This window comes from Amia ocellicauda, chromosome 17 (genome assembly GCF_036373705.1).
Source record: "Amia ocellicauda isolate fAmiCal2 chromosome 17, fAmiCal2.hap1, whole genome shotgun sequence".
NCBI classification, from domain to species: Eukaryota; Metazoa; Chordata; class Actinopteri; order Amiiformes; family Amiidae; genus Amia; species Amia ocellicauda.
Window position 1 is genome coordinate 9,284,132 of NC_089866.1, and position 25,286 is coordinate 9,309,417.

At 46.0% G+C, this 25,286-nt stretch overlaps 1 protein-coding gene across 4 annotated transcripts in view; it reads left to right on the forward strand.

Moving 5' to 3' along the window:
• The window catches only part of mrtfba (myocardin related transcription factor Ba), a 55,921-nt gene extending 32,402 nt beyond the window's left edge, over window positions 1-23,519 (forward strand). For 3 of the 4 annotated variants that reach the window (XM_066690155.1, XM_066690156.1, XM_066690157.1), the window contains 14 exons: window positions 2,545-2,610; window positions 5,591-5,646; window positions 6,965-7,040; window positions 7,600-7,761; window positions 8,331-8,503; window positions 8,622-8,765; window positions 11,231-11,481; window positions 12,456-12,624; window positions 12,878-13,753; window positions 15,177-15,314; window positions 16,629-16,784; window positions 17,158-17,295; window positions 17,495-17,555; window positions 17,968-23,519. In XM_066690155.1, the coding sequence (XP_066546252.1) occupies window positions 2,545-2,610; window positions 5,591-5,646; window positions 6,965-7,040; window positions 7,600-7,761; window positions 8,331-8,503; window positions 8,622-8,765; window positions 11,231-11,481; window positions 12,456-12,624; window positions 12,878-13,753; window positions 15,177-15,314; window positions 16,629-16,784; window positions 17,158-17,295; window positions 17,495-17,555; window positions 17,968-18,473 (2,972 nt within the window). In that variant the 3' untranslated portion in view covers window positions 18,474-23,519. The remainder of the gene's footprint in view (window positions 1-2,544; window positions 2,611-5,590; window positions 5,647-6,964; window positions 7,041-7,599; window positions 7,762-8,330; window positions 8,504-8,621; window positions 8,766-11,230; window positions 11,482-12,455; window positions 12,625-12,877; window positions 13,754-15,176; window positions 15,315-16,628; window positions 16,785-17,157; window positions 17,296-17,494; window positions 17,556-17,967) is intronic. The other variant, XM_066690158.1, reaches the window with a different exon arrangement.
• The last annotated feature ends 1,767 nt before the right edge of the window (window positions 23,520-25,286 follow it).

Genomic DNA, 25,286 nt, shown 5'->3' on the forward strand with positions numbered 1-25,286 from the left:
CTTGGTACAGTTATACAGTTGTGTGTTTCTCACTAAGCCTGTACAGATAAGCCTATCTCGGCTTTGGAACTTTGAATTTATTTAGCAGCAGTAATGTAAACACTCACACTGCAGTGTCAAAATGTGTCTTAAACTATTAGTATTTTCTTGGCCAATAGTGGCTATAGCCAAAACAAGAAAAAAAGTATTAACAGTTATTCGGAGTAGAGCTCATATTCTGAGAAATAGTGACTCGTTGCTTCCCCCCCCCCCCACCTTCCCCTGTTTCACACAGTATTGGAAAGAAGACAGTTTCAAATTGAATTGAAAAGATGCGATGGCTTTCATCAATGGGGAATCTTGCAGTGACATTGTTCATGCACTGTTGAACGACAAGATGAGGGAAGCGGACAGATTGCTACGCTCAAGTTCTCCAAAAAGTTGCGTTGCCAAATCTGGGGGTCACCAAGGGGTCACTTAGGCATTCATAAGGGGATGAGCGAAGAGGAGTTTTAACTCGCTTGTCTCAACCTGAAAGACCAACAGCATGACAAGTCTCCAGCTCACTTATGTGATATCTATCCCCTGAATACACATGAACACATTTGGGAGTATGTGACTGTTTTGTTATCGTCCCTCAGAAGAGGTGGCTGGAGTGAGAGTTTTCAAAGGATTCCACTTTTGGAGTTCACTGGCAGTTACGGACTGTTTCGGATTACTGGACGGTCTACCTTGTGTTTACCTGTGTTTTGTACAGGAAGAGGCGAGATGTTTTCTAAAAACGTCACATTGGTGATTGTCTTAACTAACAGCAACAGGATTTGTTTTTGTTTTGTTGGCTACCTATGGAGACAGAGCCCTGTAAAAAATACTGTGCAAAACTCCAGGGATGGGAAGCTCGAACTGTGAAAGGCACAGAGAGTTCTGAACATTAATTGGTTTGGGACTCTGAGAACAGGCCCAAGTCACACCGCTATCCATCTCTATGGTCCTGTGTGGGCCAGGGGGTTTCACTGGCTGCTCCCTCCAGGATGCAATTCCCAGGCCCAGCTGCCACAGCTGTGCAGTTTGTATTTCGGCTGGTGTGAGTCAGGCAGTGATGCTCTCTGGGGATTTAAACCGCTTGGGTTGAAGACCGTGAGGATGCCTGGCTCACATGCGAGTTCAGAATCCGTAGTTTTATACATAGGGGTGGGAGGTTACTGCATTCACTGATGGAAATGACACACAACATTTATTATTATTAATATTTATTTATGAACACATGCTCTCCTGTTTATTACCCTGCTTGTGTAAGGGCTGTCCATATTTGTTTACAAATGTTTTTGTTAAGAGCAGTGTTGTTTGATTTACATAACCTGTAAATGTGCCAGTGGGTGTTTATAAATGTTTATATGCAAGGCCTTAGCTTTCTTAATGTGCAGTTTAATTCACATAAAACTCTGTCAGAAGAGCTTTCCTTCTTTTCAACGCTGCTTTTCACCAGCCAGTGTCTTTGTGCACGAATTTCAGTGCCAAGACTATGCCATGTAGATTGCCCTGGTCAATTTAGCATAGGATTTTTGCACTTTTAACATGTTTTCCTGTAGTTTTAACATGCCTTCACTATGCTTTCCTGCACTCTGGCATGGTCTGCCATGGTAAACGCACGTTAGAAGCAGTGAGGGTGTGTTGAACCTGTAGGAGACCATAGCAACACTAAGGTAAAGCAATGTTAGAGCAAAACCCTATGGCAAACCATACAGTGAAGTTCCTTAACTGAACTTAAGCTGCCTAGGGTTTCACTGACTCTATCCAACTGAATTACATACAGATATCCAGTGTGCACGGCTCCCCTAGTAACGCTGTGGGAGCTGATGAAGACCAGGACATCATCAGGGCAGAGTCGTGTCACGTGTGGCTCGTATAGATGGCATGGTGTCACGGCAGGATGGGCGTTTCATCACTGTGTTTTTGTGCTCCTCACACTCACTGAGAATGCAAGCGACCGGAATGTGATTTGAATCGTTTTTTCTAATAAAAATTGAAACCATGATTGATTGAAACTATGCTTTTGTCAGATTTGTAGTTTTGTTTTACCTGCTTTTTCTCCAGCATCGTGAACATTTCTTCCTTACTCTAGCAGCCTAGGGATAAAAAGAGTGTAAAATGGTGTATTTTATTTTATTATTATATAATTTTATACATACAATGAATGCTCTAGAGAAGAGATCTGGTCACAAAGGAGAACAATCCTACCTGCCTTTTGTGGTATTGTCATTCATTGGGTGAGCAGTGCAGGATGTGTGTGGGAGGGTTACTGGGTTTCCCAAAGCAGGGGGAGGGGAGTCCTTTCTGTGGGGGGGGGTACTACCTTCTCCTATGTGTGCCATTCAGCAGTCAGGGTTACAGCGGGCCACTTCCTGTTCTCAGAGCTCGTCAGACAGCCAGCGAAAACAACACCGGGAGGAGGCGAGGTACTGAGATTCAGCAGAGTTTTCACACAGTCCTGCTGCTACAGTGATGCAGAGAGGCAGCTCCCACTAACCAAAGAAGCTAACCTCCTCTCTCCTCTCCCCCCCACAGTCCTCCAGCTCCGGCTGCAACAGAGACGCACAAGGGAGCAACTGGTCGACCAGGGCATCATGCCACGTGAGTATTGATCCAGCCTGCTTTTTTCTGATGCAAAGTGGCCCGCACAAGCTGTGCCAGTTGCCTCAGGCCTGTGGTTACCTTTGCTAAATGCCTAAATTTAGTTTTCTTGCCAAATTCCCCAAAACAATTCAGAGTTTCTCTCCAAGTAGAAGGATGGTGCCTTGCCCAGCTGCCACATCTGGCTCTAGGTTACGGAGATGTTTGTACAGCCGATCTCGGAACATCTGCTTTTCATTTGCCTGCTGAGCACCTTTCTCTCCTGCTACTTTATCCTTGACTTCTGCTGGTCTGCTGCTTTTCGCTCTCACGGCATGGAATGTTCTGTGGGGGTGGTGGGGGGACATGGGCAGGTAGCTGGAAACGCTGTAGGTGGTTGTGATGTTCGTTGCCCCTGTCACTCACCACGCTGGTCATCACTCTCCAGAGGAAGTCCTAATAAACCTGCTGAGTGATGCGCAGAGTCTGTTAACCTTCAATGTCAAGTTAAATTAGAAGACAGCATGACGTAGCGTTTAGAACACAGGTGATAATCATCTCCTATTTTTACTGCTCAGATAAAGATGATTTGCATTATTATTATTATTAATGTTTTGCTCTGATGCCAATTGTTAGCTGCCCTATGTCTGTTGCCATATAAAGTCCAGCTAAGAATTGCAGGCTACCCTTAAGGTGAATGTTTGAGTCTTGGTTCTGTATGACCACTAGGTTAGCTGGAATTTCACAGCATCGAGAGCAGAATTATCCAATCATTGCAGAAGATTCAACTCTGTCTTGAAGGGACGTCACTGTTGCTGTTGCCGTACAGGAATGCAAATCAGACACACATATTGGCCTGTTTGCTAAAGCTCTCCTCTAGTCTCAGCCATGGCTTTAAACTGACAAACCTCCAAGGTTTTCATTCAGTGACAGCATTTGAAATGGAGAATGATTTCAGCCGAGCTTCGAGTCTACCCTGATAGTGGCTGCTGCATCGATTTGGCTCACAGGACACAGGAGAAGTTATACTTAAGGATTTTCCAAGACCAAAGATAGCCATTGTTTTGTTTTCTCTGTTATTTATAAAGATGCAATAGCCTGCCAAGTGCTGTCTGTTGGGCTACTTATGCTCATTCTTGCAATCAAAAGGAAAACATTCAACATTCAACATTCAGTCTTCAACGGCATTAGCCTCTATTTGAACCACTTCCTGTTTGTTTTTTTACATATAGGCTGCAGTCAGGTTTCTGTTCGGCTGGATTTTGTTTTCCATATCTCACACTACCTGATTTCCCCGTCCTGTTTCTCACTTTCTCTCATGTCGCCATGGAGACAACACCAGGGGAAAAGTTTACCGGTCCTAACAACAGACGGAAGTCTACACTGCTGTTTTATAGAGCAGTATCATCCCTTATGTAAACTATTTTAGAAAGTATTAGAAACTCATGTCATTTACATCAGTAAAGTACATTACAGGGCAATATTATTACTCAATGAGATGCGCAGTGCATTGCATAATAAACAATCATTATTGAATTTGCAGTATCATACGGTATAATATAGACCGGGTATTGCATCACAAGGGTTTTCTGAACTACACAAGCGAGATGTAAAGGATTGACATTTTAGACCTTATTTTTCAACACTAGAATTAATACATTTCCTCTTAAGCAAAATAAAGCTTGGTTCAAAACTTGCAATATCGATCCTTAGGTTCTTTGACTGTTAATGACGAGAGATCTATAAAAGACATCTGTGTAAGAGTTTGAATTTGGTCCAAAATTAGAAATGTATGCTCACTTCTACCAGGATTAGTGGAAGTCTCACTTTAATGATGTGCAGTATTTCAACAATCTAAGAGGCTAGCGGTTTTGCTTCAAAGCATCTCGTCATCTCAGACGGAGTCTGTACCCAAACCTGCATCTGAACTCAATATCTTTGAGCCACAGGATGCTTGAGCATTAGACAACCCCCCTTCTAATGAATGAATTCATGTTATTCTTTAACGCTGGAGGGGAAGGGGTAGGTGAGAGGCCACTGTGCCTGTCTGCTTAATCACAGATTTCAGTTTGGGGATTTTTATGTGAATTGTTAGCAGTTGCGTGTCTAGATAAGCCCTTGATCACAGGCCAGTTTCAGTTCTAAGCTGACTAAGTCCCTGATGTTGAGAAGACGGTGCCAACTCAAAATGAGTCACCAGTGGCTAAGGATGGCCTGTGAACTGCTCCTGGTCTTGGCCTCGCACTCGCTACGCAAATGAACGGTCTTCCTCCGAGACAACCACTTCCTGTTAAACTCATTCATCAGCCCCGCTCCGACACTCACACATCACAATAGACCTATCCCTCCCAGCCAATCGGAAAGCACCATCCTCTGTGGTTCAGCTGCATTGTCAAGGTAGACTGATTCAGACTGTAGACTCTTCCTTCAAACTCTAGATTAGAGTGTTTAGTACTCAACTGTTGTCCACCATTAAAGCCATTCACACCCCAAAGTTTAAGGAAGGATGAACTGCCATTACATATTGAAAAAGTTGAAAATTGTAGAATGGCTTAATAAAATAAATATTTAATAAACCGCGTGATGCAATAAAATTTAAATTAAGAAACAAAATACAGTAAAAGACACAATTGCCTAATTGTTGCCTAAAAGCTATGTTGCAGACCTCTTTAAAGCATTGATGACCTCCAGCTGTTTTGCATTCTGTTTACAATGAGTTCACATCAGGAGTTGGTCTTTTACAAGTCAGGAATGCGAAGTGTACTGTGAGTTGTATGCCAATGGAACAACGCAAACTGGAAATTAGCCATAAGGTACCCATGACATTCCAATGTTTTCATGAATGCAAAAGGAAACATGCAGATGCTTTGGATCAGCCCCCAGCTGTAAGTCAAACCAGATCACCAGAGGCTTCCAGTCCGTGTGCTGCAGTGCACTGCCGGTGTGGGTTATTAGAAGTGGCCAATGCTTAGTCTGACAACCTGTGTACTTCCTCCCACAGCCCTGAAGAGCCCAGCCGCTTTCCATGAGCAAATTCGCAGCCTGGAGAGAGCCAGGGTAAGAGACTCGGAGCAGATGTGCACCCCCCACCCTCCTCAAAACCTCCTCCTCACACTGATTCTAAATGCATTCCTGTCTACTATTTCTTCAAAGTTTGCATATTGCCTTAGCATGACCAGAGCCGTGTTATATAGGTGTTATTTCCACATCGCCACCTCTTCTGAATTCAAATAATGCAGGGGGAGTCAGACCTGACAAGCTGACATTTAACCAGCTTAAACCCCAGCAAATTCGGGGGAAATGAGAAGCGGCATATTCATTCATCAGTACGATGGGATTGATGGGGCAAGGCGGGGGGGTGGGGGGGTTAGGGATTCATGAGGTGTTGTTATCCAAACCGGATTAGCGCAGCTTTTGAAAGTTGTAGAGCAGCATCGGAGAGATGTCTGGCAGGGGGCTTCCGACAGCACTGCTGCAGAGCTCCTCAAAGCAAGCCCCCTGCGCCGGCGAGAGTGCCTTTGATCATAGATGACTGAGCGACCACGAACCCTGGGAAGCTATCTCCCCGGGCTCAGCTGCCTGGCTCTCCTGACTCTTGCTGGGTGTAGGATCACAGGCTGATAAGAAAATACTGAGAAGGGGTGTGTCAAGATAGCAGAGAGAGTGCAGCAAGAACTGGGCAAGAAGTGGCATTTGATTCTTGTTTGATTTTCGTCTTCTGTGCTGTCAAAATATAGGTTGCTAAGACTACTATTTGTATGTGGAAAGGGTGTGGTCTTCAAACCAGATTTGCTTTCTGATCAAACAGCTCTATTGACTAGAAACTCTACTTACATCAACATACATTAATGTGAATGTTGAATATTTAATGGCTACAGTGCCCTGGAATCATTTCACTACCGAGAAGCGCAGTATTTAGAAATAAGAAATCTATAAAGTTCAGCTTTTCTTTCTGGAATCCTTCTACACTAATAGGAATGGGCGTGTGTGGAGATGCCAAAAGGTACCAATGTGAATTGTCTGATTTCCACACTGAAAACCACTGACCCCGACATCAACGAGCAGTAGCCAGAGTTGGTGCCTCCATGGCATTCTATTCCCAGAGTTGGATCCAGCCAGTACTTTATTCACTTAATTGACCCTTACTGCTGGAACCACTTACATCATTATGGATTTGTTGGGAATGCAGCCTTGCAGTGAGAGGGTATGGTGTTGCCAAGGATAGCTCCCCTGCCCACCTGTCGTCGTTGTCCCCCCGTCCCCAGTAGTGGGACTGTCAGATGTCCAGACCTGTGCATGGCTGTCAACAGCTGGGCCACCTCTTCCGAACACCTCTGCTGCCTACTTTTAACTCTTGGTCTCCCTGTTCCCGCAGACTGAGAACTTCCTAAAGCACAAAATCCGCAGCCGGCCGGAGCGCTCGGAGCTGGTCCGGATGCATATCCTGCAGGGTAAGTGCAAGCACTCACTTATTATGTGTGCTCCCCCAAGAAAAATCTAATACAATATTTATGCATGTACGTTGCTACCTCATTGTACTAGGATGTATGCTTTGTTTTGTACCGATTGTACTACTGAACTTTTGTAATGCTATTAATAGTATTTTGTATTGATCATTACTGTATTGTTGTGATGCTTTAATATGTGGATAAGTGCATCTGCTAAGAAATTAATTATAATAATGATGATGATGCGCAATTCTAAATGGGTTTACTGTATTCGTAATGCAAGTATAATATACTGCAGGAGTTCAGGTGTAATGCAGTATGGGAGTTTCCATAGCAGAGGAGTACAGTTAATGAAGCGTCTTGCAGGACTTGTGCAGTGGACAAGCAGCGAGGGCGGTGCAGAGCTGCACATCACACACATTGTAGGATATCATGCAAGAGAGGGATGGCACAGTTTACCAACGTGCTGAAGCTGTCTGACAGGACTATGGTGTTGTCCCTCAGACGGCTGTGGGACGAGTCATGCTATGTCAGTGTTGATGTTTCCCTCGCTGTGTCGCAGAGACCCTGGCAGAGCCATCCCTGCAGGCCACCCAGCTAAAACTGAAGCGCGCCCGGCTGGCTGATGACCTCAACGAGAAGATCGCCCAACGGCCTGGCCCCATGGAGCTGGTGGAGAAGAACATCCTCCCTGTGGACTCCAGCGTCAAGGAGGCCATCATTGGTGAGACAGGGCCCCATCGCCCCCTACTGCACAGACTGCACACTGCAGTAGCGTCTACAGTCCACGGTGTTTCCTCCTCTCACCTGACTATACTTCTCATTCCAATGATAGTTTTTTTTTTTTTTCTTATTTTTTGGCGAGTCTGAATTCGTTAGTCATATTTTGTTCAATTCCAATGATATGAAAGGTAATCTACAAAGTAATAGATCAATCATGTATCGCAAATATCAGGAAACCAAATTATCGCATTTGGAAATCATATTTTATTTATTTTTTGGCAGACGTAAACATGACTAAGGTGTAATTGGACTGGAACTGAACTGCAGTAGAGCAATTCTATTAATTCTAAAATATGCCCCAGATTTGCCCCCTTCGGACAATTTATTGTGGCAGAAGGTTTTTCCAGGCGATTTAAGAGCTCAATCACCCTCACACTCGCCTCCCCAGCCACTGCCATTGTAAATGCTTAGCCCCAGTCGTGTCTCAGCGCCTCAGCCCAGCAGCTAGGCGCTCCAGTGAATGTTGATAAATAAGCTGGGCTCTGCCTTCTCCACGTGCTGATCCGGCAGTGGGCCAGGTGAACTACCCCAAGACCCTGGACGTGTACTCCTTCGATGAGGACAGCAGCGACGCCCTGTCCCCGGAGCAGCCGGCCAGCCAGGAGTCCCAGGGGTCGGCCGCCTCTCCTGTAGAGTCCAGGGTGAGCGAGGCCTCCTCTCCGCTGGCCAGCTCCACCTTGCAGGTCAGCACCCTGCTCTCTCGCCATTTTCTCTCTGCACTCACACACACTTGACACACTCACACACACTTCTCTACCACCCTGAAGTGTAAACTTGATCTGTTTTGCCCTTTTTTCTCAGTACTACCCTGCTCCCATCTCACAACCCCCGCTGGAGTTCCTCAGGCCAGTCTCCACCAATGAGCAGCATGTTGGTCGTCTGGCAACCCCCTCCCAGCCAATCACCACCACGGCCCCTTCGAAGCCCGGGCCCACTCTAGTGAAGGTGAGTGTGCCACGGTGTCAGGAGTGGTCGCATGTGGCAGTTGTGCCAAGCCACTCGGTGATGCCCTTCCAGCTTAACACACTCTTATAAACACAACTCTCTGTACGTCCTTGTGAATGTTCCACCGGCTGCTGTTTTGCTTCCAGCTTTTACATACTGTATACATTATCTAAACCGCACAGTTGTGTATGTAAACACTGCTCTGCTGTGCAGGATAAGCACCTGTCAGCGGGGAAGATGAAAGACCAAGCAGGCTCGAGAAGTTCCTCAGTTAACCTACTGTAGACGGGAGCGCACAGGAAGCCTCGGGGAGAGCGTGGTTTGATTGGTAGATAGAATGCAAGCCTGAGACAGGGTAGGGGTTAAGAAGGGCAAGTTCACTGTTGATTTCAGTATGGGGAGCACACGCATGTTTCATCAGTGTCTGCCAGGGCAACGAGAATGGGCACAAGTGGGCAGTGCCCTCTTTCCTGGTACGCATATCCATAGCACCTTCTGATCAGAAAAGTCTTGCCATCTTAGAGTCTCTATGGAAGTCCTTCTGCCCGGGCCCACTGGCACTGCCCAGTCTCTCGGCCACAAGCTGGGGATTTGTGGGGTAAGATTTTGTCAATACTACAGTTGCTACAGTTTGTTAGATGTGGTATTGTAGCACATCAAGTGGAAAATGACTTACCAGAGCCACTGTAAAGAGGATTAGTTCAGGTACTATATATTTTTAAAATGCACTGAAGACAAATTCATTGTTATAGTTGCTTTGACATGAATTATATACAGTACAGTCTAATCTACACACTGTATTTAATATCTCTTATATGTAAATGTAGGGATTAGCTATAGGATACAAAGATACAAGGCTTTTTCCCTGGTATTTGAAGGTGTATTTAAACATGCTCATCCAGAATAAACACACAGAAAGGAAACAGAAAACAGACTGGCAGCAAATGTTTTTGCACTTTGTCATCTTCCCTTCCCTAACCTGTAGGGGTCTGGAAGATTTCTTTGTCCAGAATTGGATGTTATAGATGCTCCGGGCACCCCAGTGTGCTGTGCGAAACGATTACTCACTTTCAGAAGGGTGGCAGTGTTCAGTAATCTTAATTGCATCTATCCATCCACCTATCTACTTTACTGAATAGCGATGTAAAACATATGTATGTGGTATGTTTATTTGTCTGGGTTAACTTTCTTAACATACTTTCTATTCATTTTTATTTTGCGTTTCACAAGATAAAATGGAAACTTAAAAGTCCATTAACTAGATAAAGCTGGATGTTTACAACCAAAGGCAAATGTTAACTGTTCTAAAACGATAGGTTTTCTTTATTTTCCATATTATTATTTTGTTTCGCTTAGTTTGATCAGATGTACTGATGAAAACAAGTTAGCAGGTTGTACAGTTCAAATTTTGTGTAGTAAAAGGAAGCAAAAGCCTGGTGTTCTTGCACTGAAGAGCTGCCCAATAGCTCTGTGTTGTGTCAGAGTCAGGCTGATGAAATGGTGGCGTTTCCAGTATATCATACGAGGCGGTGTGCACTGGGATGCTGGGGAACTGACCCAGTCTGAGGAACCAGCCAGGGTTGTGCAGTTCCCTCAAGCGTACCTCTCGCCCACTCCCTGTCTCTGCAGGGTGGGTGACAGGGACCCTTGTGACGTCTTTATGAAAACTGTCTGCCCTGAAAAATGCATCCCGCACACTCAAGCTAATCTTTGTCCGTTGCTGTGGAACCGAAGGCGTGATTAGCAGAGAGAGCCATCGCTGAAGACGAGCTTCGTTACAGTCTCTTGTAATCTGCTGGTAAACCCCAGATCAATCTGACAAGGTCAATTTTGTGCTGGAGCAGACCCCAGTCAGCTGTGTCTGCACGACTGCAGCGCTGATCCCACAGATAGTGTGCAGCGACTCCTCCTCCACATTGACAGCAGCTGGAAAGAGGTCTTTGTGAAATATCTGGCTCGGTTTATAGCTGCCTGCTGTCTGTGCATGTGATGTGTGTCATATTAGTGCAGTACTTTGCATGTGCGCTTGTGAATCACACCTCTATCCCTTGCTGAACTCAAATGTGTTCATCCTGATATTTTGCTTAAGACTACAGTACAGGCCTGACTCCCTGGCCATTTTAAAATCTTAACCAGTTAAATTCCTCCACATCCTAGATTCTCCTGGAACATTTTTTTTTTTTCTTACAAGGGATTCATTCTATTGCGTGAAACACAAAAGTAAAATGTGTACATATATAATACCTACATGCACACACCCATGCATAAATAGATGTATATCTTTTTTTATAGATGGGTAAATAGACTAATGACTTGTCCTGTTCTGCTGAGTAGTTGGACTGGTGCATAATGGCTGATACACACCACCTCGGACTCGCTTTACTTCCTTCAGAATGACACGTTTTTTAAATGAATGAATCATCAATTAATCATTTAATCAAGTCTTCCCATTCTCGCCACTGCAGCAGAGCCAGACGAAGTCGGGGAGCGACAAGAGCCGCAGCAAGAAGAGCAAGGATGCCAAGCCCCGGGTGAAGAAGCTCAAATACCACCAGTACATCCCCCCCGACCAGAAGGGCGAGCTCAGTGAGGCGCCAATGGACTCCTCGTATGCTCGCCTCCTGCAGCAGCAACAGCTCTTCCTGCAGCTACAGATCCTCAATCAGCAGCAGCACCAGCACTACAACTACCAGGCCATCCTCCCTGCCCCACTCAAGTACGTCTGCTGGGGGTCAGAGGTCAGGGGAGGAAGAGTCTCATGAAGAGCTTTAGAGATAGGGTGGTAAGATGTGTGGGGGAAAAAAACACAGAAGAAAATATTAATCATTTGGAATCAACAATTATTGATTTTATATTTGCCATTTGGCATCCCAAATAATTCACCCATCTCCCTGTTGACATTATGATTAGTGATCACGGGTTTATCTCCTCTCTAGAGGTGGCCTGTAACGTGATAACGCTGCAGTCCCTTTAAGGAAAGACTGGCAGGAGATACTTCTTACCACCTACAAGAATTCAGTTCTTGTCATGTTGTTTACAGAAAAGCAATATATATATCCATATATATATGGAAGCTATGGAAGTGAAAGGAACTTGCCTTAGTTGTCTTGGCAAAGCTGTCTCTCCGGAAGCTGGCTCTGAGGTCTAGCTCTGTTCCTGCCCCACACATTCATTAAATATCAGGATGTTTACACACACCTCACCATCAGCTGCCATTTCCATTACAGATGTTGTTTGTGTAATAGAGAATTTATGGCTGCCTGCTGGTTTCCTGTTGCGGTGTGGCGGCTCCCTTGTTTCGTGAAGAGATTGTTTATGGTGAATGGGAGACCATTAATGCAGGCGGGTTTCCCTTACTAGCATAATCTTGCTGTGCAGCAGTAGCAGATGTTGACTCTGATGTTGTGCTGCGCAAGCTCTTTGGTGCCACTCCAACTCTAGTGCAACCGTCTCGCGCTGAAGGGAGTCTCGTCTGTGGCTGTAGGCCTGTTCATTTGAGTTTTTTCCTTTTGTTTTAGTTACAGGGGTGGATGATAGATCTCAAGAACAGCGTTATGATGGGCAGCTCATGCACTCATCAGCTCATCTGCTGTATTGTCAATAGGTTGTGGCAGATATTTTGATCAGTTTCCTTGCCTCTCTAACCAAGGCTCCTCCTCCTCCTTTCTCCTCTCTCTCTGTGCCCCGCAGGCCTGTGACCGACAGTCAGAACAACACTGCCAACATGGCGCTGAACAACAACAACAACGTGCCCACCTCCATCATGGTTTCCCTGCCCACCGCTGGCACAGGGCGCCCCAACAACAACCTGGCCAACCGCAAACCTGGCCCGCTACCTGCCAATCTAGATGACATGAAGGTGAGAGGAACACTAGGGCTTCCTGGGCCATCAGGACGGCTGCCAAACACACCGTAACCGGCCTGTATTAACACTGGAAAATCCTGCTGTAGAACAGGATTTCACCATCACTTGTTCTACAGTGGGATTTCCCTGCTGTGTGAGTGCTAACGTAGACTATTGGATGCCAGTGGTGCATTGTTTTTTTGCGTCTCAGCCACAAACCCATAGGTTTGTTTGCCCTAAAGCTGATTGTCGTGTCTGTTCTGACCAGGTGGCAGAACTGAAGATGGAGCTGAAACTGCGGGGGCTTCACGTGTCGGGGACCAAGACAGACCTCATCGAGCGGCTCAAGTACTACCTGGAGAACACTACCAGTGTTGGGAGGGCGCCGCCTCCTGCCAGTTCCACAGGTGGCACCCAGCCTTCGGTCACCCTCCCCGGGCTGGCCATGGATGCGTCGGCCTCCCCCGTGGTGCAGCACCTCTCGTCTGGCCACCAGGCGCCCCTGGAGAGCATGAGCTCCACGCCCCCGGTGTCCCCCGTGCCCTCAGAGCTCTCCAACCTCAGCGCAGAGGATGCTGGGAGGATGGACTCGAACAGTGAGGGCATGGGTGGCATGTCCCCTGCGCAGCTGACTGCAGTCGTTATGGCAGCTCCAGGGGCCCCTCTGCACAAATCGGGCCCCGAGGACCCCGCCGTGGAGCCCGATGCCTCGGAGAAGGACCGCAGGCTGCACGAGAAGGAGCAGCAGATCGAGGAGCTGATGCGCAAGCTGGAGCAGGAGCAGCGGCTAGTGGAGGAGCTGAAGATGCAGCTGGAGGTGGAGAAGAGGAGCCAGCAGCAGCAGCCTGAGCCCAGCCCCCCCGCCCCCATCAAGGACGAGAACAAGGCCCCCCCCAGCTGCTCGGGGCCCCGGCCCCTCACCCAACTTCTGCCAATCAAGCAGGAGGATCCCCAGCCCACCCCCCAGCCGACCCAGCTGACCACCCTGCCCCAGTTCTTCATCAGCCACCAGCAGGTGTCCCAGGTCCTCGGGCAGCCACAGACCCTGCTGACCGCCCAGCCAGGCACTCAGATCCTGCTGCCTGTCTCCCTGCCCGGCACCACTGCCTCCATCCAGCTTCCCACGGCCAGCTTGAACCTGCAGGTACCAGCGTGCACGGTCGGGCACTGTGGCGAATGTCAGGGACAGGATGGCAGGAGCCCCAGCCTGTAATCATGTTATTGAGGGCCTTGTGTTGAGACAGACAGGGACTGTTTATCCTTTAGCTCTACCACATTTTTTACTCATGTATAAAAAAAACTCAACTTACTGCACAATCCATCCAATTCAAGCTGTGGGAATCTGCTTTACTTTTACCTCCATAGTCCATTAGCATACAGCTTCAAATGGAGTGTTTTCATTAATGATTCCATTCATTTCAGTTGTGTCTTTTGTGAGTGGGTTTCATAAATAGTATATTAGTTTCATGGCATGTTATTTATTTTTTTTGTAATCTTTATATATGTATATGTAAAATCCCAACCATATACAGTATTTATATGTCTGTATCTTCATTAACATACATACACCGATCAGCCATAACATTATGACCACCTGCCTAATATTGTGTAGGTCTACCTTTTGCTGCCAAAACAGCCCTGACCCGTCGAGGCATGGACTCCACTAGACCTCTGAAGGTGTGCTGTGGTATCTGGCACCAAGACGTTAGCAGCAGATCCTTTAAGTCCTGTAAGTTGCGAGGTGGGGCTTCCATGGATCGGACTTGTTTGTCCAGCACATCCCACATATGCTCGATTGGATTGAGGTCTGGGGAATTTGGAGGCCAAGTCAACACCTTGAACTCGTGATTCATCAGACCAGACCACCTTCTTCCATTGCTCTGTGGTCCAGTTCTGATGCTCACGTGCCCATTGTAGGCGCTTTCGGCAGTGGACAGGCGTCAGCATGGGCACCCTGACTGGTCTGCGGCTACGCAGCTCCATACGCAACAAACTGCGATGCACTGTGTGTTCTGACACCTTTCTATCAGAACCTGCATTAACTTTTCAGCAATTTGAGCTACAGTAGCTCGTCTGTTGGATCGGACCACACGGGCCAGCCTTCGCTCCCCACGTGCATCAGTGAGCCTTGGCCGCCCGTAACCCTGTTGCCGGTTCACCGCTTTTCCTTCCTTGGACCACTTTTGATAGGTACTGACCACTGCAGACCGGGAACACCCCACAAGAGCTGCAGTTTTGGAGATGCTCTGACCCAGTCGTCTAGCCATCACAATTTGGCCCTTGTCAAAGTCACTCAGATCCTTTCCTGCTTCTAACACACCAACTTTGAGGACAAAATGTTCACTTGCTGCCTAATATATCCCACCCACTGACAGGTGCCATGATAACGAGATTATCAGTGTTATCACTTCACCTGTCAGTGGTCATAATGTTATGGCTGATCGGTGTATATAAGTACTATTCACCACATTTACAGCACAGAAGACTATTTTTATCCATACATCACAAACAACACAACACAAAAATTCCACTGCTGGCTTTCTGAATATCACGTCCATCTCCCGCAGACACAGCCGGTTCTCCAGGCCGCCGTCTCTACTCAAGCCCCAGGCCTCATACAGGCCTCCGTGCACAAGATACAGCCACAGCCGCCCGAGACCTCTTCTCCCCATCAGCTGCCCAGCCAAGACAAGCACATGTCTCAGGTCTGCAACTGCTCAGTGGCTCTGCCTTCACTCTTAACACACAAACTGTGCATTTCAATGCCTTTTTCTGTATCCATTTTAAAATGTATGTTAAAGGTTCTTACAAAGAGTTAACACATTAAGCTTCGTTTTAAGCTTGAGAGATTCATTTAAAGCAATCTGAACAATCAGAGAGAATCAGTGGTTGGCAAGGTGATCAAAAAAAGATAATTGTGTTTTAGAGTTTAACCACTCAGGTCAACCAGGGGGGCGAGTTTGTTGGAAGGAAGACTATTATCGGCAGGATGCCACTGAGGATTAGCCAAACGTCTGCGTCTGACGTGGCTCAAACCCGCACTCTGCTTTAGCTATCCCAATAATTGTCTCTTTCATTTGTTATCTTAATGTTACAGTTGCCTGGTTAAGAATAGCCAAGTCTTGATGATGAATTCCTTTCCTAATCACATTAAAAGCACCCCTGGCTGCAGTCTTGGCGGCAGTCCCGTTGCTAGCACAAAGTGTGACTGACGAGCACCCAACGCACCCACTGACAGCTCCTGTGTGCGAGGCTCGCAGCGGGCCACCTCTGTATATAGTAAAAACTCGATGAAAAGATTTTTCTCCACAACGCGAGATCTAAAAGCACTTCATTGTGATGTCCCTCTGCTAAGTCTACAGGCTTACACTGGGTTCCAGTCATGGCCAAGGGGGTAACGCACCCAGCACAGCACCCTGGGGCCAGAAGGTCATTGCGGTGTTATGAGCTGTGAACATCTGTATGAGCTTTGCGTTTTAATTGCTAGGTGTGTTACTGCCCTACTTCCCTAGTGGAAATGATGGTTTAAAATGGTGTAAGACAAGGTGCAGAGTTCTGGACTTAATGACAACATATTTTTAAGTCTTAGCTTAGCCGAAGTACACATTGCTCTAAATAACAATAAAACATCTGTAATGGATACTGCAAGCTGCCAGAAATCATGCTTTATATAAACACTACCGGTATAGTTATTCATTTGTTTTGTAATATAATTGCAAATAAATGGCCATTGAACTTGCACAAGATTTCTTGTTTGTACGACTAAATACCCAGGGCACAGCTGAGTTTTATTTACCTGGAAAACTGAACTGTTTTAATAAAGTATGGGCGACAGTACTGGAAAACATGTGATGCATTTTCACCCACTTGCTGCCACGTTTCCGATTCCCGTTGAGCTTGAGCGGTAGTTTTTAAAGGTGATAGATGAGACGGCAGGCAAGGTGTGTGGAGAATATATAATGCGGAGAATAAGGATCAACATCCATCCAGAGTTAACCATGCGTTGTCTCTCTCCACAGGCCTTCCCATCATGCACCACCACCAGCTCTGGATTCAAGTTCAACTCCAGCCAGCTGAATGATATGCCCCAGTGTTTCTTGAGCAGCTCCCCCGAGAGCAGGCCTCCTCCCCGGGCCTCGCCCAGCCACTCCCTCCCTAATGGGCCTACACACAAGGTACTGCAACAGGCCACTGCTAGACCCCCACCAGACCCAGTTAGTGACATAAAGTTTTTTTTTTATTAATCTGTGATCAGGGATATTACATACGTACATGTGTTCTGTAACACTGTTTTGTTATTGTGAGTTAGTATCGGATTAGTATTTTGCCATTATATTGTAAATTGGTAATTTGTTACATGTGGGACACGGTATGTTTCAGTTTGTGTAGTAAAACTTCTTTGACAAATGAAGTAATTTCAGTTTCTTGTCTGATGCAGTTTTGTACAAGTTAGCAGCCATTGCGTCAGTGTGTACCGTGTTGTTTTGCACTGATTGGTATCGAGGGAGGGTGTAACAGTATCCCGTGTGCCATCTCTCTCCCCTGCAGCCTGCCTCCCCCTCCCAACAACCCTTCCTCCTGCAGCAGTCCGTCTTCCCCAGCCATGCGCCCAAGAGTAAAGACCCGCCACGCTACGAAGAGGCCGTGAAACAGACCCGCAGCCTGCAGACACCTACTCACACGCAGGTAACAACTTCCATCAGGAAAACACGCACACCGCATACAACACACACCGTCACATGCACACACAGGTTACGCACACATAGTAAGACACTCACGGGCCAAGCATACAGGCCAAGCCAAGCACCACCACCACATACAACCCCCCCCGTCAGCGCACCGTTGTCCCTGCTAACCCTCGCTCATCTCTCGTCTTCCATTTAAGGGTCCCACGGCAACCAGCCAGCAGATGGACGATCTGTTTGCCATTCTGATCGAGAGCGGAGGTGAGCTGTCATTCTGTCGGTGCTGGACAGTTCTGTCGCTTAATGCTGAGGAAACGTGTAAAAGCCGATGAGCCGGCTAGAATGTAGTTCTCATATTACGGCAGTTTGAACTTCGGGAAGGGAGGCGGCTTCTTGATATGTTGGCAGTCGGTCTGTGATTTAATTGAAGTCATTAAATGTGATAATTTCCTCTCTGCGCACAAAGGAGATGGCAAGCCCTTTTCCTGTGCGTTCCACATTGTGTGCTGAGTGAAGCTGTGTGCCCCAGCCCTGAGCGCCCCTGACGCTGCACAAATCTGTCCTCAGATCCTCCCCTAACCCAAACCCTGAATGTAAGCTGTAGATAGGCTTGAGGCTTGTCCCTGGCCTGTGGTTTATTAATTAATTGGCTTATTGAATTTTCCCTGCACAGAAATCTCCCCGTTCATTAGAGAAGACCCCCCCCAATCAGCCAAGATGATGCCCGTCACTGCCAGCATCACCACCCTGCCCATCAACACCGTTCTGTCCCGGCCCCCACCGCAGGTGCAGGTGGCACCTCCTCCCTCACTGGTAGACCCCACGCCCAGCCTGGCCTCCTTGGCTTCGGACAACCAGCTCGAGGCCTTCCTGGAGGGCACGCTGGGGGGGGATGCGGTGACTCGTCCCCGGGATGAGCTCTCCCTAATAGAGGAGCTCCATTGCCAGCTGCTGGACCAGCCCCACTCCCCCATGGACACCTCAGAGCTGCACTTCAGCGACGGCCCCCCAGCCCCCTCCTTCGACCTCCACGACACTAACCTGGACAACATGGAGTGGCTGGACCTCACCATGCCCGGCCCGGCAGGGGGGCTCAATCCACTGGGGATATCGCCCGGAGGGGGTGTCTTCTCCTCAGACTTCCTGGACGCCCACGACCTCCAGCTGCACTGGGACTGAGACCTTGGGAGCTTCCCAGCACCCGGCAAACACCCCTCCCCTCGCCCCCCTACCACCCAAGTTCCTGTAACAATGTGCAGGGTAGACGCCCCCCTCCGCTCCAGACAACACCCAGCAAGCCCCTCCGCCCTGGAGCCCCTGGGCAGGGCCCATAGAGCCACGCTGCTGGGGTTCTGTAGATATCAAAGTCCTTGGAGACGCCAGGATGCTCGGAGCGTTAGTGTGTGGAGCTGTCATTGGCTGAGGGAACAGACCATGAACGGACGTCTGCTTCTCAGGCGGTCTGTATTCCTCGAGAGTGTGGTGGTGAAGGCCAAATATTGAAGTGGAGTTATCCTTTTTGTTTTTTTGTTTTGTCCTCCAAGACTGTTCTAATCTGAGGGAAAATCATGCAGGTTGATCTTTACATTCTGACCGGTATGAGAGGGTCCTGAAGAGAGGGAGGGTGTACTGGGTGTATGTTATTTAAGGGTTGTTTTTTTTCATTGTGCCAAATGGAACTGGACAGCCTTTCAGTGATCTTATCTCGCTACACTGACGTTTTCCAGAGACCCAGCGACATCAAACTTCAGAGTTGAGTCGTCTGACAGCGGGCCCTGGTCCTCTCTCGAAGGAGAAACAGGACTGACAGCCATGCCTGGACTTAACAAGCCACGGAAACCTCCGCAGCTTTCTACTTTTGTTTCTTTTCTCAAACATTTTCGATCATGTTTTCAATTCTCTCCAAGCATTAATAGGAACACCCTGAGAAAAGGAGAAGAGGGAGAAAAGGAGATCAGAATATAATAGACTGTAATGTATTCTTTTAATTTCAATTCTGTTTTTTCTTTTGTTTTATTCCTATACATAGTGTCAGCCATGGGCACAGTCAGGATAGCCCAATTTTGTATAGTTTATTTTTGGTTTGTTTTTTATTGAATACGACAGCGTTAGCTATTGTTCTGGCAAGGATGATCTCATAACATACCTCAGGGCTGTAGACAGTGCGGCTCTGTCCTGGTGATTTACCTCCTTTCCTTTGTATTCACAGACAGGAGAAAGGTCGCATGTAGTCTGTGCTAATGCAACTAAGGGCGAATAAGGTCAGGCAGGGGGAGAAGAGGGAGGGAAGTTGAATGGCAGGCACATCTTTAAATTTTTTTCTGTCACTCACAGGGGACACGAACGATCCTAGTAAATCCCAGTCCGGTCGCCTGATTTTCAGTTTTCCAATGTGTTAAAAACTGCGATTTCCACAAGATTAAAAATAATCGCGTAAGAGCGGGCTGTTTTTAATAACATGAAAAGATTTTGGTTTAGTTTTCAAAGGGAATTTCTTGAAAAACGAAAAACAAATGTGAATCCTCTACAGCTACTAGACATGCAGGCTGATGTTCGAACATCTGTCCTCTTTCTTCTGTTCTGGCTTTCGAGTGGCAGGTGAGACGGGTAGCGGCACTGAGCTCCCTGTGCATTGTGGGAAACTGGCCTTGCTGTGAGGCCTCGCCTGTCCTGAGACACTAGAGTCCCTGGCTGGTTTGTAGCCCAGGAGACAGCGGGGCTGAGGTCCAGATTGGCACTGACTAGTTACAGAGAAAAAAAATTGAGCTTTAACAGAGGGACTGCAAATATAGTGTTTTTTTGTTTTGTTTTTTTTACTTTTAGTTTTGTGTTTTAATACGGCCAAGAGTCTTTATTTTTAAACTGTTAAAAAAAAAAATGACAGATTGAAGTGGCCTTTGTAAATACTGTGTAAATTATTATTATTGTTCTTTTGTTTTTTGTTTGTTTACGTTTTAACTGCTGTACAGACAGAGGGTTGCTGGACTGAGGGATGCTGGGAAAGGGCCCTTTAGTGTTCCCTATGGGCATGTCCACTGTAACCCCTACAAGGAATATTAGTGCAATACCAGTGATGACTTATTTTGCAGTTATTAGGCGGTTTTCCTGTTGTAGTTCTGGGTATTAGTCCTTTGATTTAGTCTGGTCAACATTGCGATGCTCCATCCTTTCTCACTTTTCTACCCCCCTCCACATCTCTATCTGCGCACGTATTCAGCACTTTCCAGATTTTCACGTCTCGGCAACTCCCTCTAAACAACAGTAGATCTCTGTTCGCAGTAGACTTGGGAACACAGCGGATCACCTGGTGTGAAAACGAGGGCGAACGATCCAGAGAGAGAGATGGCTGCTTGTGGTGACCACACTGGGAGGGGTATAGGGGAGGAAGCGAGTGCATTCCCATTATCCCCCTCCATCCTAGATTCGGCCTGAAACTCGCAGGATGGTCACGGGTTGCAAAGTAGTCTCCGTGGTTATCCACCCAGTCCCACAGCACTGTCTTGTCAGTGTGGACCTTCAGTGAAATCCCCTGCCCTAGTGCATTCTCTGCTATTGCATATAGCATTGATTGGATAGCCCACCTTGCAGTCGCAGCTTGTCCAAGGGGCATCTGTTTGGAGAGGGGAGATAGTCAGATGATTTTGCAACGTCAGAGTGTGCTTCATCTCTCATCGCAGCCCAACACAACCAGCATCTACAGACCCCAGATCATGCCTCAGTTTTACTGTTTCGTGGTGAAACGACAGTATTTCAAAAGCAAGTGAATGACAATCAGATGCCATGGATTTACATTTCCAAAACACCCAATCTTCTGGCCAAGGACCCCATTTTTTATTTCTCATCATTGGTCTGTTTGGTCACTACACTAAACCACATAGCTGTGCTTTAAGGGTCACGGTTAAATGTTTTCTGTAATATTAAATAACAAACTGCATTAGTAAAAGCATAAAAATGATCAATTGAAATTGGGCAGGAGGCAGATGAGCAGCAATTATTGATAGATTTGTGATGCCGTATTTTTCGTTGTCCTCAGTGGAGCTACATTCTCCCTGGTGTCTGGTGAAGGCCCGCTCACGCTGGGGCAGTTCTTTTGATTCGATTTTCGTACTTCTTTTATTGCATTTTTCAGACAGAAACAAAACCACAACAAATTGCACTTTTAATACCACTGGATAGAAAGATCAAAAGTGAAAAGCTGGAAGGGAAAAGGATGCTCTGTTTAGAAGTTCACACTTGATGGTAGTAAAGAAATTCCTTGGGGACGGATTAGACCATGACAGGAAAAGACTCATTTTGTACCTCAAAGCATGGTAGATTCAATTGCCTCATCTTCTCCACCTTCTTGCTGCTTCTTCAGCTCTTTCTTCGAAACGCATCTGGGCCTGAGCAATGCTGCTGCAATAACTTTGTCCAAATGCATCGCAGAGACCTGAAGTTTATTAAAGAGCACTGGCCTTAACCAGTGATTGTGCAACTTGATCATTTCTGTAATCATGGGCTCTTGCGCGTGTGAGTGAACACTTTCCAGAGGGAGACTGAATAAAAGGAAAATCACTACTGTAATGCATGATAACTGCATGCTGGTTCCATCTAGTGGTAAAGCATAGCACTTCAACTGTAACATCAGCTTCAACACGCACATGCACACACATGCATTTACTTCCATGTAAACAAGGCATTCAAACTCCAGAGCATTTTCCAAACAAAAGGTGTCTTTGTTCTTGTAGCCAAGCTGAGGTAGTGCTTACTTGCAAATGCAGCTAGATTTACACACCAGTGTGTTTTGTATAGTGCGTAGCTCGTAGCTCGCGGGTGTTGGTGGCAGAGAATGGACAGGTTGCGTGTCTTGTTTTTGTAACTGTAGCCAAAAGTCTCTGCAGATCTCTTCACAGCAACACTGTGGGGAGATTATTCTGCAGCCTGGGAGGGTGTGGGAGTAATGCCAAAAAATATAGCATTGTTTTTCCGCTTTGACATCTAAAAATGATAAGGAACCAAAAGCACCTATTTGCATGTGTCTGAACTCCTGACTCTGATCAAACCTTTGAAAAGAGAAGTTGGCAGCAGGCTCATAATAGTAAGCATAGTTAGGAGAGGGGGTGGGGGGGGGGGGGTGCAATTGGCTCCCCATAATATTGCCAAAGAGGGCATCTATCTGTTTAGCGCCCTTAAATTATATTTATATGAACAATCATAATGTGTTGAAACCACAGATGTTTAGTGTCGTTATGATTTTTGTTTTGTTTTGTCTTTTGTTTCTTAAAACCGAATGTTGTAAATATGTATGGTTTTCGTTGTGCAGATGGATATCAAATGTATAAACAAACCAAACTAGCCAAAAATAAATAAATAAAATCCATCAATCAAGACACACATATGCTGTACATGACTCGCAGAGTTTGGGTCAATTCAGTCTTCAGTTCGCCCCTTTCAGCTTTCAGCGTTGGAAAGGGGACTGGAACCATAACTGACCATAACCTTTATAGAGAATATAACTCCTCCTCCTTGATCTGGTTTCCCTGTATAAATAATGTCATAGGCCTTGTTTTGTGCCATTGCAAGACGTAGCAGATTGTAGGGTACAGAATCACCTTGAAGCGGTGTTGTCTGTGAGGAAGCTTGGCCTTAGATGTCAGTTTTCCCAGTTCAATTCTTTCTCCCAATATTAGCACTTATCACAGCAGTTCTTTCTTCAAGCAGATCAAAACAGGTGGGCGTTATGTTTTTATTTTATTTATCTTCTTTCTCACCACAGTTCGGTGTTGCTTTTCCAAACAGGTGAATAATCCATGTCAGCTCTGTTTTGCCTGCTCCTATGAAGGTGCCATCGTCACAGTTCTGGTTACAGCAGTGGCTTTAGGTGTCCTTGGTTTTGCCTGCACTTTGGTAACCACAGCCTTGTTTCTGTTTCTACTCGACTTCATCTGTGGAGGAGAATCGGCAGACCCACTTTCTGCTTACCCTTCTATTGCAAAAACAAAAGCAAACCTTAAAAACGGGCGCTGTCCATTCCAGATGCTCCCCTCCCCTGCAAAATGGTTTCCGATTCATTGTTTGTATGCCATATGTTTTGCACATTGTGTATATATTTATATATATGTAATGCGTATTTTTATACATGTGTAGTACATCTATGAGCTCTATTTTGTAAATAGTTGCAATGGATAAACTTGTTTGGTATATATATCTGCCTTTTTTGGTGTAATTAAAATTTGATGTACTGTGGCCATGCTGCCCCTCTGTGCTTCATTTCACTAGCGCACCTGATTAGCAAGAACACAGCTGACAATGATGTGAGGCGGCCTGGGTTATTTATTTCATTTTTGATTTATATTGCACAAATCCTTCAATTAATGATACAGAACATAGAGTGGCACAACATCTTTCAGGCCTCTGTTTTTCTGTCTTTAACCCCACCCCTCCATCAGGTCAAGTCAGACCGGCATCCCTCTGGACTCCCTCCCCACAACCCCAGGGCAGGCACCCCCTTTTAAGAAATCCTGTTCTAATTATCTCGCACCCCCAGCAGTGCATTACCCCCTTGTGAACTCAGTTTCATAATTCAGAGGGCAGGCAACAGCTGGGTCTCAGCCTCAACACCCCCCATTTCAAAAGGGTTTCATGAGCTGAGATTATAATAATGTAGCCTCGACTAAACCATAAAGAAACCATTTTCCTAATTAGATCTTTAAACCGCTGTCTTCTCTCGGGCCAAGAACCTTCATCCCCTGCTTGTTGAATACATTCTTGCTCCCCTGTAACTGTTCAAACCAATTTTTATAGGTTACCAATTAACATAAAGACAAAAGAAGGAGTTCAGCTGTATTCTAAGTCTATATAATCAGCATTCTTCGTAGCCCTGGGCCCAATTCCAGACACCTGGCTATTAAAAACTAAAAGGGGTTCAGGCTTATTCTTAATCACATCAGTATTTTTAAGTGGGGACCAATTAAAAATGCTTGAAAAGATCTAATTAAGCAAACTTAAATTCAGTTCAACTTAAATTGCTTCAACAAAGTGAAAAGATTAACCATCAGAAGCCTAGAGACTAGTATAGAGAAACACTCCATTGCAGTATTAGGACAGAGGGATTATTTGACCTGAGCAGGAATATGCAAGTACAGTGAAAATACCAGCTTTAGAGAAGTTGGTTTAGATTTCTAGTATTGCGTTTAAAGATGTCATATACCACGGTGACTCTGGAATAGTGTGCAGCTGGCTTTAATATTACAACATAACCACATGCTGATCCCCATTGGATCTTAGAAACAGAAATGTCAACCATTCCCTACAATGTAAAAAAACATAAAAAATGTAAGCATGTAAGTAGACTAAACACATATTTGTAGTTATGATCTTGGTAAACGCACCTTTTTGAGATCCGGATTTTGTAATTTGAAATACGGGCGATGACACCTGCAGTTTGTCACATCGTGGAAAAGATTTAAAGGAAATTAATCCACTTCCGAGAAACTGTGAAAGTTATACTACTAATTACAGAAAGACTAATTACAGAGATACTGTACAATTCCTTTTCAAATTAGAAAATTCTGTGAAAATAATCACTCAAGTACTTTCTCATCTCCAACAAAAAAAAAATCTCTCAAACTATTGTAACACTGACCTATTCATATCAGCTGGTCAGTGCTGCTTTCCATATTACAGTCAGTGGAGGTGCAGTATAAGACTGCCTCTTTACATATACATTCATACTTGTTTTGTTTACATGGAGACATGGAAATTAAGTAATCTGACGAGCTCTAGAGCAACTGTGGAGAGGAATACATTGACAAAAACATACATTAATTGTGTGGGGAGGTAGAAAACATTATGCCCGTGTTCATTTGAGAATTCCTCTCTGTAGAGCTGATTTCAGTTAATGTCTAGCCTTCTTCGAAACACCCAGTTTGATCTCAGTGAGGCTCTGCCCCTCGGCACGTCTGCTAGGCCGTGAACACAGACGGCAGCAGCTGCCCACACAGAAACATCGCC